The sequence below is a fragment of the Molothrus ater genome, unplaced genomic scaffold (genome assembly GCF_012460135.2).
Source record: "Molothrus ater isolate BHLD 08-10-18 breed brown headed cowbird unplaced genomic scaffold, BPBGC_Mater_1.1 matUn_MA117, whole genome shotgun sequence".
NCBI lineage: Eukaryota > Metazoa > Chordata > Aves > Passeriformes > Icteridae > Molothrus > Molothrus ater.
In genome coordinates, this window is record NW_023416571.1 from 294,424 (window position 1) to 306,696 (window position 12,273).

The window sequence follows — 12,273 nt, forward strand, 5'->3', positions numbered from 1 at the left end:
ATTCTAGTGAGTGCACTGGTAATCAACCAACTCTGAACACACCACAATAACTGAGGCGTTCTGCAAGAAATTTCAAATTGGTGAACCAAAACCACTACAGAAACATTTCTGATGAACTGCACTCAAGCAGAGGGAAATCAAGGCAGAGCCAGGTTTGTCAGGATTTGCTTGATCCTAATGAGCCTCACTGTGCATTTGGAGCTGAGCCTGGAACCTCAGGGCCTGAGACAAGATTGCACAAACCTTGCCAGGAGTCAAAGTCAGACGAAAAACCCCAAAGTGTCTCAAAGCATGAATGGGTCCCTCTGAGGTCCATCCCCAACACAGGCTCCTCATGGACTCCTTGGAGAACAGACTGGAGGCCAGGATGGCACAAAAAATTTCTCAGAGATTCAGAGTGGAAAAGAAAATCCAAACTACCTTAAAAATTTGAGTATCTGAAAGCATTAATGAGCCCCACTGAGTGTCAGTACAAAGCTCTCAAGGGACTCGTTAAAGCAGATAATTGGGGCCATGATTGCACAAAACTCTCACAGAGTCTGGATCAAAAGGGAAACACCAAGTACCTTCAAATAACTGAAGTACCTTGAAGTATTAATGAGCCCCACTGAGTGTTGCTACTGACAAAGCCTCTCCAGGGACTAATTACAGCAGATAATTGGAGGCCATGACTGCACAAACCTCTCAGAGACTCCAAGGCAAAAGCCAAAGCCAAAGTCCTTTGAAAAACCTGCAGTCCCTGCAGGGAGCATGAAGGAGCCCCCAGGGCCATTGCTGAGCAAGGCTCCCCAGGGACTCCTTGCAGCAGATCCTTGAGGCCACTGGGATGTGGGCTAGGGGGGGATGCTGAGGGCAGCACAAGGGGCTGACAGTGCCCAGCCTGGCTGGGGCTGTGCCAGGAGGCCCCAGGGCCTCAGGACAAGGTGTCTCCTCCCAGCCCTTGCTGGCACAGACCCTGCTGTGCCCCAGGCCACCAAGACTTGGCTTCTCTTTGTCCCCACCTGTCATCACTGCCTGCAGTTCTCTGCTCTGCCTGGGGCCTGGGGACACTTTCTCAGTCGTGTCCCTCTCTGGGACCCATTAAAAGTCCAAGAAAGTTTGGAGTTGGATTCTGCCTTGGAGTTCTGGAGAGGTTTCTTCAGCTGCCTCTCAGGGACTCATGTCCAGGGCCTGAGCACAAAGCCCCAGAGGCTGATTAAAGTCCTTGTGCTGTGTCTGTGCTGCTGAGCTGGGCTGGGCTCCTGGCACAGAGGCAGCTCCTGCTCACCAAGAAGAGCTTCAAAAGCACATTTCTCTTGAGGAGCAGCTCTTCTGCCAGCCCAGCAGGGCTGGGGCACTGCCTGCAGCCAGCCCGGGCACAGCACAGAGGCACAGAGAGCTTCAATCAGTCAGGGCTGGGAAGGGGCTGAGAAGTGCCTGGGGCACAATCACTGCCAGCCCTTGGCACAGGAACCTCTGGCTGCAGGACAATGCAGCTGCAGCTCCTGGAGCCATCTCCTGCAGCTGGAACATGCCAATGCCTGCAGAGCCTGTGAGTACATTCTCTGCTTGTCTCTTGTGCAGAGCAGCCAGGGCTGCCCAGGGCTGTCCTGCAGAGCAGGGTCCTGCAGCCCAGGGTGCTGTGCTGGGGCAGGGACTCTGCTGCCTGCCAGGGACAGCTCTCAGCCAGCCCTGGCAGCTGCTCCCAGCACTGGGGGACAACATCTGGGTGGCAGGAGACAGCTGGTGAGGCTTGGAAGTGTTCTCCTTGCGTGGGGAGGATGCTGCATTGTTCAGGACTGCTCCCAGCATGGCATTTACCTGCAGAACATTTCCAAGTAAGTTATACAGGGACCACAGCGATGCAGGGACTGGATGAAAGGGGAAATCATGCTTTTTAAATCTATTCTTCAGGGTTGTCTTGATAGGAAATTGCACATAGATATTTATCTCTCAGTTCAGGTTTAAAAAAAACAATCCTCTCAGATGTTTATAAACCTGGCAGTTACAGAAATCAGCACAGAGCCCCTGAGAGGCAGCATCAGTGCTGCTTTTCCAGACTCCTAAAGGTTGCTCTTGTTAGCGTTCAAAAACACATAATCACATAAGCGATTATATGTGGTGCTTTTTATTCAAGAGCTCTGGGAATCAGGGTAGTTTCCACCCAAATCTGATTCCGACCATACACTCGAGGTGAAGGTGTTTTATACTCTATCATTACTTAACTTTCATGTTAATTATTAAACTTATATTCATCTATTGTATACACAGATTTCAGCTAAACATAGCTCCCTTTAAACTTCCAACATAGTTTCCCATAATTCTTCCTTTGGTTATATAATAATTATATTTAATTACTAAACAATCATCACATCTAACAATTATATCTTTTATCATACTGCTTACGCAGGTGCAGTGGTCTGAGAAAACACAAAGCCCAATATTTTCAAAGACTATTTTTAACATTTTCCAGGGCTCCACTATCACTCTGACGTTGCCCTCAGAGCCTGCAGAGCCAGAGGTGCCCCTGGGCAGTGCCTGAGCTGGGAGGGCTCTGCAGGGCAGAGCTGAGCCCCCAGGGCTGGGCTGGGCTCTGGCAGCACTGGCAGGGCCCAGCCCTGGGCACAGGGAAGCAGCTGCTGGCAGGGACAGCTCCAGGCAGCAGAGCCCTGGGCAGGCAGTGGGGGGAAAGTGCCCCCAGCCTGTGCTGGGATATTTCAAGTCCTCTCCAAACCCAGCTCTTCCATGATTACTTCTTTTATAGATCCCTATGCCAATACACTAGAAATGTCCAACAGCAGCTGCATCAGGCACTTCCTCCTGCTGGCATTGGCAGACACACGGCAGCTGCAGCTCCTGCACTTCTGCCTCTTGCTGGGCATCTCCCTGGCTGCCCTCCTGGGCAATGGCCTCATCATCAGCGCCGTAGCCTGCGGCCACCACCTGCACACGCCCATGTTCTTCTTCCTGCTCAACCTGGCCCTCAGCAACCTGGGCTTCATCTGCACCACTGTCCCCAAAGCCATGCACAATTCCCTCTGGGACACCAGCAACATCTCCTACGCAGGATGTGCTACACAGCTATTTCTTCTAATCTTCTTCCTTGGATCAGAGTTTTATCTCCTGACCATCATGTGCTACGACCGCTACGTGTCCATCTGCAAACCCCTGCACTACGGGACCCTCCTGGGCAGCAGAGCTTGTGCCCACATGGCAGCAGCTGCCTGGGCCAGTGCCTTTCTCAATGCTCTCATTCATTTGGCCAATACATTTTCCCTGCCCCTGTGCCATGGCAATGCCCTGGGCCAGTTCTTCTGTGAAATCCCACAGATCCTCAAGCTCTCCTGCTCCAAATCCTACCTCAGGGAACTGGGACTTGTTGCTGTTAGTGTGTCTTTGGTATTTGGTTGTTTTGTGTTCATAGTTTTCTCCTATGTGCAGATCTTCAGGGCTGTGCTGAGGATCCCCTCTGAGCAGGGACGGCACAAAGCCTTTTCCACCTGCCTCCCTCACCTGGCTGTGGTCTCCCTGTTCCTCAGCACTGTCATGTTTGCCTACCTGAAGCCCCCCTTCATCACCTCTCCATCCTTGGATCTGTCAGTGTCAGTTCTGTATTCAGTGGTGCCCCCAGTCCTGAACCCCCTCATCTACAGCCTGAGGAACCAGGAGCTCAAGGCTGCAGTGAGGAGCCTGATCACTGGAAAATTTCAGAAGCATTAAACTGCTGGACAGTGTTTCAAAATCACTTGTAATAAAAGTCATATTTGATACTTCTTCTTGGTTTCATTTTAGAGTTTCTTTACCTTTGTTTTAATTTTTTTCTTATTGCCCAAAAAGAAATGTCATTGTTCGTGCCATTTCTCATTTTGTTTCACTCCACCTTCCCTGTGGCCACACACTGTGTCAATGAGGGGCTGCGCTCTCGGTGGCTTTAAACAAACTAAAGGATCTCCGAGCAAAGTTTTCTGCAGAGATGCCCTTTTGTTGCCTTCTCTGGAGCTGCAGCAGCAATGTCTGTGTGCAGAACTGGGGCAGATCAGTGCTGGCCCAGCAGCTGTGCCCAGCAGCAGCAGCAGCAGCAGCACTTGGTGTTGCCAGTGCTGCTGCCGTGGGCCTGCCCCGCTGCCCTGGTGGCCCTGGTGTTGCTGCAGGGCCTGAGTGCTCTCGGGGCCGGGCACAGCCCTGGGGGTGGCAGTGCCGGGGCTGCAGCAGGGACAGGCCATGGGCACTGCTGGGGCAGCGCTGACGCCTCAGGCCAGGGCCTGGGCACACTGCTGGTTCATGTCCAGCCTGCTGTCCATCAGTCCCTGCAGGTCTTTTCTGCATGGCTGCTGTCCAGCTACTCTGTCCCCAGCCTGTAGTACGGCAGGGGTTGTTGTGGCCAAAGTGTAGGACCTGGCACTTGGACTTGTTAAACCTCACCTTGTTGGATTTGGGCCCTGGATCCAGCCTGTCCAGGGCCCTGTGCAGAGCCTTCCTACCCTCCAGCAGATCAGCACTCACAGACAACTTGGTGTCACCACGGTTCCATGAGACCCCAGAGTGTCCCAATGGTCTCTATGATTTCATGAGGCCTCCCAGTGTCACAATGTCCCTTTGGTTCCATGGGAGAACTTGGTGTCACAAAGTCCCTTGGATCCTTTGGCCCTGCAGTGTCACAATGACCATTGCTGCCCAAGGCCCTGCGGTGTCACAATGGATCCTTGCTTCCATGAGGTCTGGCAGTGCAGCAATGCTCCCCTTGGTTCCACAGTGTCACAATGGCCTCTTGGTCCCAAGGGCCACCACGGTATCAAATATGATTCCTTCATTCCACGAGTCCCTGAGGAGCAGCCCTGGCCCCTTGGTTCCACGGGGCCCTGCAGTGTCACAATGGCCCCATCGTGACACCAGGTCCTGCTCTGTCACAATGCTCTGCATGGTTCCACAGGGCTCTGAAGGGTCATAGTGGCCTCTGTGGTTCCATGAGGCCTCAGAGTGCCACAATGAATTCCTTGGTGCTGCAGTGTCACAATGGAGCCCTGGTGACACAAGATCCTGCAGTGTCCCCAGGGACCCCTGGTTCCATGGGGCACCACAGTGTCACAACTGTTCCCTCAGTTCCCAGAGTCCTTACAATGGAGCACTGGCCCCTTGATTCCATTGTCCCCAGGCTCTCCCAAGGGTCTCCTTGGTTCCGCAGTGGCACAATGGCGCCTTGGTTCCACAAGGCCCTGCAGGGTCACAGTGGCCTCTGTGGTTCCAGCAGGACCCAGACTGTCACCATGGACTCCTTGCTTCCATCCAGCCCCACAGTGTCACAATGGCCCCTTGGCTCTGTGCTGCCATGTTGTACACAGTGTTACCATGGTCCTCTTAGTGCCACCAGGCCCCGCAGTGTCACAATGGCCCCTTGCTTCCCCAGGGCCCTGCAGTGTCACAATCGTCAGAGAATCAACCAGGCTGGAAATGACCTTGGAGAGCATCAAGTCCAACCTGGCATCCAACACCACCTTGTCACCCAGACCATGGCACTCAGTGCCACATCCAGTCTTTCCTTAAACACCTCCAGGGATGGTGACTCACCCACCTCCCTGGGCAGCCCATGCCATTGCCCCATCATCCTCTGTGTGATGAATATTTCCTAATGTCCAGCCTAAATGTCCCCTGGTGCAGCTGAAGGCTGTGTCCTCTTGTCCTGTCACTGTTCCCTGGGAAAAGAGCCCGACCCCCACCTGGCTGCACCCTCCTGTCAGGGAGTTGTAGAGAGTGATGAGGTCTCCCCTGAGCCTCCTCTTCTCCAGGATAAACAACCCCAGCTCCCTCAGCCACTCCTCACAGGACTTGTGCTCCAGATGCCTCCCCAGCCTTGTTGCCCTTCTCTGGACATGCTCCAGCCCCTCCATGTCCTTCCTAAACTGGGGGGCCCAGAACTGGACAGAGCACTTGAGGTGCTGTCCAAGCAGTGCTGAGCACAGGGGAAGAATCACTGCCCTGGTCCTGCTGGCCACACCATTCCTGATCCATAGGAGTGCCAGGGGTTGGATGAGGGACATGGTGGGGAGGTGTTGGGAAAAAAGTGTTTTTAATTGTCAGCCATGAAGAGTCTTGATTTTCATATCTATTCAGACTACATTAGAAGGTGCTGAGGGTCAGTATCAGTTGGACATTGCTGATATCAATCTATTAACAGGAAAAGAAAACCAAAGAGGAAATAACAATTCTCCTGGCTTTTTTTTTTTAATATAGCAGATTCACTAAAAATACTCCTCTGAAATCTGTCTAATTAATCACAGCAGAATTGAAAACATAGATTATTCCCTGAGGTTTTTCTGGCTCAGGTATTTTGAACAAATGTTTAGGAGCCTTTGTAACTGAATTCCTGAAGTGAAGAGCTCATGAAAGAAGAGGCCTCTGGAGTAATAAAATTCATCAGCAACCTCCAAGTGGCTGAGGATCCATCCCCATGGGAGCAGCAATGAACAGAAATGGGCACAGCTTTGTGGCTGTTGTCCCAGCTTTGGCATGGGCCCTGGGCCTGGAGCAGGAGCAGCTCTTGAGGGCCCCAAAGCTGGGGCTCTTGTGCTGCCCTGGACAGATGGGATGGCAGCAGGGGCTGCAGAGCTCTCAGCACTTCAGCCCAAGGGGAGCAGGGCAGCCAGGGAGCCTCCTTTGGCCTTGGCCAAGCACCTTCCCCCATGGCTGGGGCTGAGTCCTGTGGCAGCTGCAGCTGCTGCTGTGCCCTTGGCAGGGGCTGAGGCCGTGGGGCCAGTGGACAAAGCAGCCTGGCCTGAGCAGAGCTGTGGGGCCAGAGCCGGCTGGGCTGGGCTGGGCTCAGAGAGGCCCTTGGTGCTGCCCAGAGCTCAGGGCAGCTGGCAGAGCTTGCAGGGAGCTGGGCTGGGCTCCGAGAGCCTGGCCCAGAAACCATCAGTGTCCATCTCAGCCTGGCTGAGCGTGCAGGGGCAGGACTCAGGCCAGGCCTTGTGGGGCAGGGCCAGTGCCTGTGCAAGGCATTGCAAACAGGCAAGTGGCCCAGAGAGGAGGCTGCTCTGTGCCCTTGGTGGCAGGGACAGAGCAGGGAGGGGGCCCAGGACATGTGTCAGCGCCAGCCTCTGTGCCCATGCGTTGGCAGCCCTGGCTGCTGAGCCCAGCTTTGGCCCGGGCTGAGTTTGGCTGTGGCCCAGCTCCATCCTCCTGCGGGGCTCAGGGCCTGTTCCCAGCCATGGCCAGCCCTGGCTGCCTCTCTGCTGGCCCAGAGGCCGGCAGAGCCTGGGGCAGGGCTGTCTGTGCAGCCCCACAGGGGCCAGGGGCTCTGCAGGAGCTGGCAGAGGCTGCCCAGCAGGGAGGTCATGGGGCACAGAGCCCCAAGGCTGCTGTGGGCACCACGGCACAGGGGCCGTTCCCCGCCGCAATGCTCCTGGCCTGGGCTGGGCCTGCACAGGGGCTGGGCCACCATGGCTGGGCCAGCACAGGGCCACAAAGGGGCCACGCAGCCGCTGCCGGGGCTGACAGCAAGGCCAGGCACACACAAGCAATTGCTGAGCATGGCCTGCGCTGGCCAGGCCTGACTGGGCCAAAGGCAGAGCTCAGCTGCCCTTGGGGGCTGCAGCAACACTCCAGAGCCCAAAGAGCCTCCATGGCTGGGCTGGAGACCAAGGCTGCAGCAGGGAAATGCAGGGCTGCTGCGGGATGGGGAGGCCATTGAATTCCAGCACACACCTCAGCTCTCTGATGATTCCGGCACCATGCTGGGCCCTGTTTCAGCCTGGAGCAGAGCAGATGTTGATGGCACAGGAACCCTGTGGGACTGTCAGGGACCTGCAGCTTGCAAGGTGCTCTGCTCTCCCTCAGGTGCTCTGGGAGAGATCCAATCCCAGCTGGGCACCTCAGGGCACAAGTGGCACTGCCTGTTCATTTGCACACAGCTGATGTCTGCCTGGAAAAAGGCTCAGGTTTTAATACCTGTTAGCTTCATAATATACAAGCAAATCTTTTTTATGTGGGTCAGTTGAGTACCTTTGTGATATGGCAATATTTTCCCACCAGGAACAGGAATTTCCTGGATCTACTGGATTCTTCTACTGATGGCAGGAGAAGAAAAACTGATCTTCTCCTCTACCTTTGCCACCAACATTCAGTCTAATATTTCATGACCCTCATCCTTCATGTGTTTTCAGCTGTCCTGTTTAAATGGCCGTGTCTACAGACATCTCTTCATTTAGAGCCGCTGGATCTTTGTCCTTTCCTTTGCTCTCAGACTTCCTCCTGCAGCTCTTCTCAGGTGATTCCAATGCATCTCCCTTGACTGGCTTCATGCTTTGAGCTTCAGGGAGTTGCCCAAACTTTCAGAAGTTAAAATAACACCTTAGTCAGCATCTTAGTTGTATTTTAATCTCTTATATCACCTCTTCTTATGTCTCTGTCTAAAATCTTTCCTGTATGGAAATCCCTTGAGGGTGGTGAACATGTCAGATGTTGCTATGATATCACAAGGATCTGAGGGAAGAGTTTAAGGTTTCTTAAATTTTATCATGTTCACATTTTTTATACTGGCCATGAAGAGAAAACTTTCTTTGCCTCTGACTCTTACCAGTTCCTGCTCCCTCAAAGGACACAAACCTGATGAGTTATGGTTCCCACTCCAGTGGCTGCACTTGGACCTCCCTCCAGAGCCAGAAAGTCCCTGGAAATGCAGGGATGAAGGAAACAGGACAGGCTGTGGGGATCAGGTGCAGGGCAGAGCCAGGGAGATGGATGACTTTGGCAATTGATGGAGCTGTGCCTTCCCTTGCCTTTGTTGGCTGACAAGAAATGAACATCCTTCTGTGTCTCGGGATGCTCCTTCTCCAAGGAAAGCAGGTGGGAGTTGGAGCCAAGGAGCTGAAAGCTGCAGGTGCAGCCTGGGCTGGAGGGAGCTCAGATTTGCCCAAGGCTGCTCTGAGTGCCAGGGCTTGGATGGGGGAAATGGTGGGGTGGGGGAAGGGACAGAGTCTGATTGATTGTCAGCCATGAAGGGTCTTGATTTTCATATCTATTCCAACTGCATGAAGAGGTACTTGTACTCAATGTCAATTGGAGACTGCACATATCAATGAATTCATAGGAAAAAAAAAAGTTAAACAGGACTTAGAAATGTTTTCTCATTGCCTTTTAAAAAAGAACATATTCAGTTTGAATACACTACTGAGATCTGTCGAATTTACCACAAAAGAGTAAAAATTAAAATCAAACGATTCCCAGAGGCTTGGCTTGTTAAGGTGTTCTCAGTGTTAATGAGCCCTGGGACCCTGAATTCCTGCACTGAAGAGCTGAAGGTTGAACAAGCCTCTGGAGCAGTGAAATTCAGCAGCAGCCTCCAAGTTGCTGAGGATGTCAGCAGTCCCCACTGAGGCCATCCCTGCCCAGAGAGCGTGGGGGAATGGGCAGACAAGGAGAGCGTCCCTGGGGCTGGGGCAGCACAACTCAGAGGCACCAGTGGCTCCAGCTGGGCAATGGAGTGTGGAATGTGGCTGGGAAAGCCCTGCCTGGGCTGGGCCAAGCAGGACACACAAGCCCTGAGTCCCATCCCTGAAACAATTCTCTTAAGGAGACATTTAAAAGGAATTACAACTGTTTCTGTACCCTGAGCTGGACACACTGGAGAAATACTGACAGGAAATCCTCAAGAGCTCAAAACAACCAAACAGCCTTTACTGGCAACTTTAGAAAATTAGAGAAACTTTGGCAAATGGTTTAATGTCACATTCAATCAGCAGAAAACACTTCTCAAAGCATTAACTTGACCCATTCAACTACATAAACTCTAAGCCTGTTCAATTTTAAGTTAATCAAAATTTGCACAAGGACAGAAATAGAAGAAGACACAGAGAGAGCTAAAGACAGAAAAGGTACAGAGAAGCACACACACAAGTACCAACTCCTGGATTCCAGCAGTGTTCAGATGGAAATTCCAAGAGGAGGCAGGGTCAAGATGTGTGCTTGCCTTGTGGTCAGCCTTCAATACCCCTTGGTCTCCCTGGGCCTTTCCCCCAGGTGGGGCTTGGGCTCATTTGGTCCCTCAGGAGCTGGGCTGGGGGCTGCAGAGGTGGCTGTGGAGCATTGCCTGTGCTGTGCCAGGGACTGGCAGCCACTGCTGGGCTGGGATAGAGGCTCTGGGGGGATTGGGGTTCCAGGGCAGGGCAGGGCTGGGCTTCCAGGGCAGGGCAAGGCTGGACCTGCCCCTTCCTCCCCCACACATGAAATGTTTTGAGCCAGTCTGTCTCCTCCAGTCTGTCACAACAGGGAATGTTGGAGGTGGAATTCCATTCTGGCCATGGGCACTGGCCAAGAAGGACAGTTCTTTTCCATAGGAAGGAAAGCACAGAGCCCCAGTGCTTGGAAGGCAAGTGAGAGCCGAAGTAGGCCATGGCCAGGCAGACTTCTCAAGAATTGCAGATTTTGTCTGGGATCAGTCTTTCAATTAAGGGAATTTTGAAGGTGGAAACCCAGTCTCAGCCATGGGCACCTGGAGAAGAAGGACAATTCTTTCCCATGGGAAGGAAAGCACGGAGCCTTCCCCAGTGTTTTGGGGACAGATGAGAAGTGACCATTGCGAAACCGTTGCCAGCCAGACCTGTCCTGACAATATGAAATCCCAAATCTGGCCAGGGTGCCTGGAGAAGAAGGACAGTTCTTTTCCATAGGAAGGAAAGCACAGAGCCCCAGTGCTTCAACAGCAGATGAGTAGAGACCCTCAACATGCCAAGGTCAGCTGGACCAGTCAGGCAGCCCATGGGAGGCCAAAGCAGCCACACCTGTTCTGTGCTCCCTTGGTTTTGTGGGCCCCACATTGTCACAATGGTGCCTTGGATCCGTGAGGCCCCACAGTGCCATAATGGTGCCTTGTTTCTATGGGGTCCAGCAGTGTCACAGTGGCAAAGTCCTGCAGTGTCATAATGGACCCTTGGTTTGATGGGGTCCCACAATGTCACAGTGACCCCTAAGTTCCATAAGGCCCTGCAGTGTCACAATGGTCCCACTTATTCCATGAGGCCTTGCAGTGTCACAATGGTCTCCATGGCTCCCCAGCCCCCACAATGTCATGGGACTCCTCTGTTCCATGAGCCCTGCAATGTCTCAATGGACCTTGGACCCTGGGGGTTTGCTGTGTCACAATGGTCTCCTTTGGCTCCACAGTGTCACAATGGACCATTGATGACTGGAGGCCCCTCTGTGTCACCCTGGAAGTTTGGTTCCATGCAGCCCTGCAGTGTCACAATCAACCATTGGTTCAATGGGGTTCCACAATGTCACCATGGCCCCAAGTTTCCATGCAGCTTTGCCGTGTCACAATGGTCCCCTTTTGGTTCCCAGTGTCACAATGGACCCCTGATGACACGAGGTTCCAAAATGTCACAATGGACCTCTGGTTCCATGCAGCCCTGCAGTGTCACAAAGGCATTTTGGTTTCATGAGGCCCCACAGTATCACAATGGTCCTCTTGGTTCTGTGGGGACCCCCAGGGTCACAATTGTCTCACTGGTTCCATGAGGCCTCACAGTGTCACAATGCTCTCCTTGGTCCCATGAAGCTGTAAATTGTCCTGACAGTGTCTCCATGGTTCCATGAGGTGTTGCAATGTCACAATGGACCTTTGGCACAATTGTGAGACCATGGGGTCACACAGTGTCAGTATGGTCCCCTTGGTTCCATGAGGCTCAGCAATGTCACAGTGCTCTCCATGATTCCATGAGGCCTCACAGTGTCACAATGGTCCCTTGGTCTCACAGGGCCCCACAGTGTCACAATGGTCCCTTGGTCTCACAGGGCCCCACAGTATCACAATGGTCCCTTGGTCTCACAGGGCCCTGTGCTGCTGCATTCCCCCCTCCCCTTCTCAGGCCGCCCTGCCAGCTGAGAAATGCTCCTTGGGCCTCGCCCTTGGCCAACAGCCCCTGGGCTCAGCTCCTCTGCAGCTCATCACAAATACTGTCTGCCCCAGGCACTGCTGCTGCCCAACCAGCTCCTGCTTTCTGTAGGAGCAGCCCTGGGAACTGGTTTTGTTCCCTCAGTGGCACAACATCCCTGTTCTCACACTGCCAAAGGAAGCTGTTGGCACCAAGTGTGGCCAGGATGACTTAACCTTACCTACATTGCCTGTAGGTAAGGTTAAGTCACGAGGTCTAAGTGAAGCTAAACACCGCTAAGAGTTGTTGTTTCCCTAAGTTGCTATGTTTAATATAAGTTATAAGCTGAGTCAAATACTGTTAAATTTTAATCCTCTGTTAAATTGCAAAGTCATAGGTTAAAAGTTAGATTAAATCCTGCTAAATGCTG

The 12,273-nt window shown here is 53.0% G+C and overlaps 1 protein-coding gene across 1 annotated transcript; it reads left to right on the top strand.

The window, feature by feature from the left end:
• Positions 1 to 2,751: 2,751 nt before the first annotated feature.
• Positions 2,752 to 3,699, top strand: LOC118701022 (olfactory receptor 14A16-like). The gene has a single exon (XM_036405595.1). It carries the CDS (start codon positions 2,767 to 2,769, stop codon positions 3,697 to 3,699), a length of 933 nt encoding a protein of 310 aa, XP_036261488.1. The 5' UTR covers positions 2,752 to 2,766.
• The last annotated feature ends 8,574 nt before the right edge of the window (positions 3,700 to 12,273 follow it).

Coding starts and splice junctions, on each gene's coding strand:
- LOC118701022 (XM_036405595.1), top strand. CDS start 2,767: ATGTCCAACAGCAGCTGCATCAGGCACTTCCTCCTGCTGGCATTGGCA.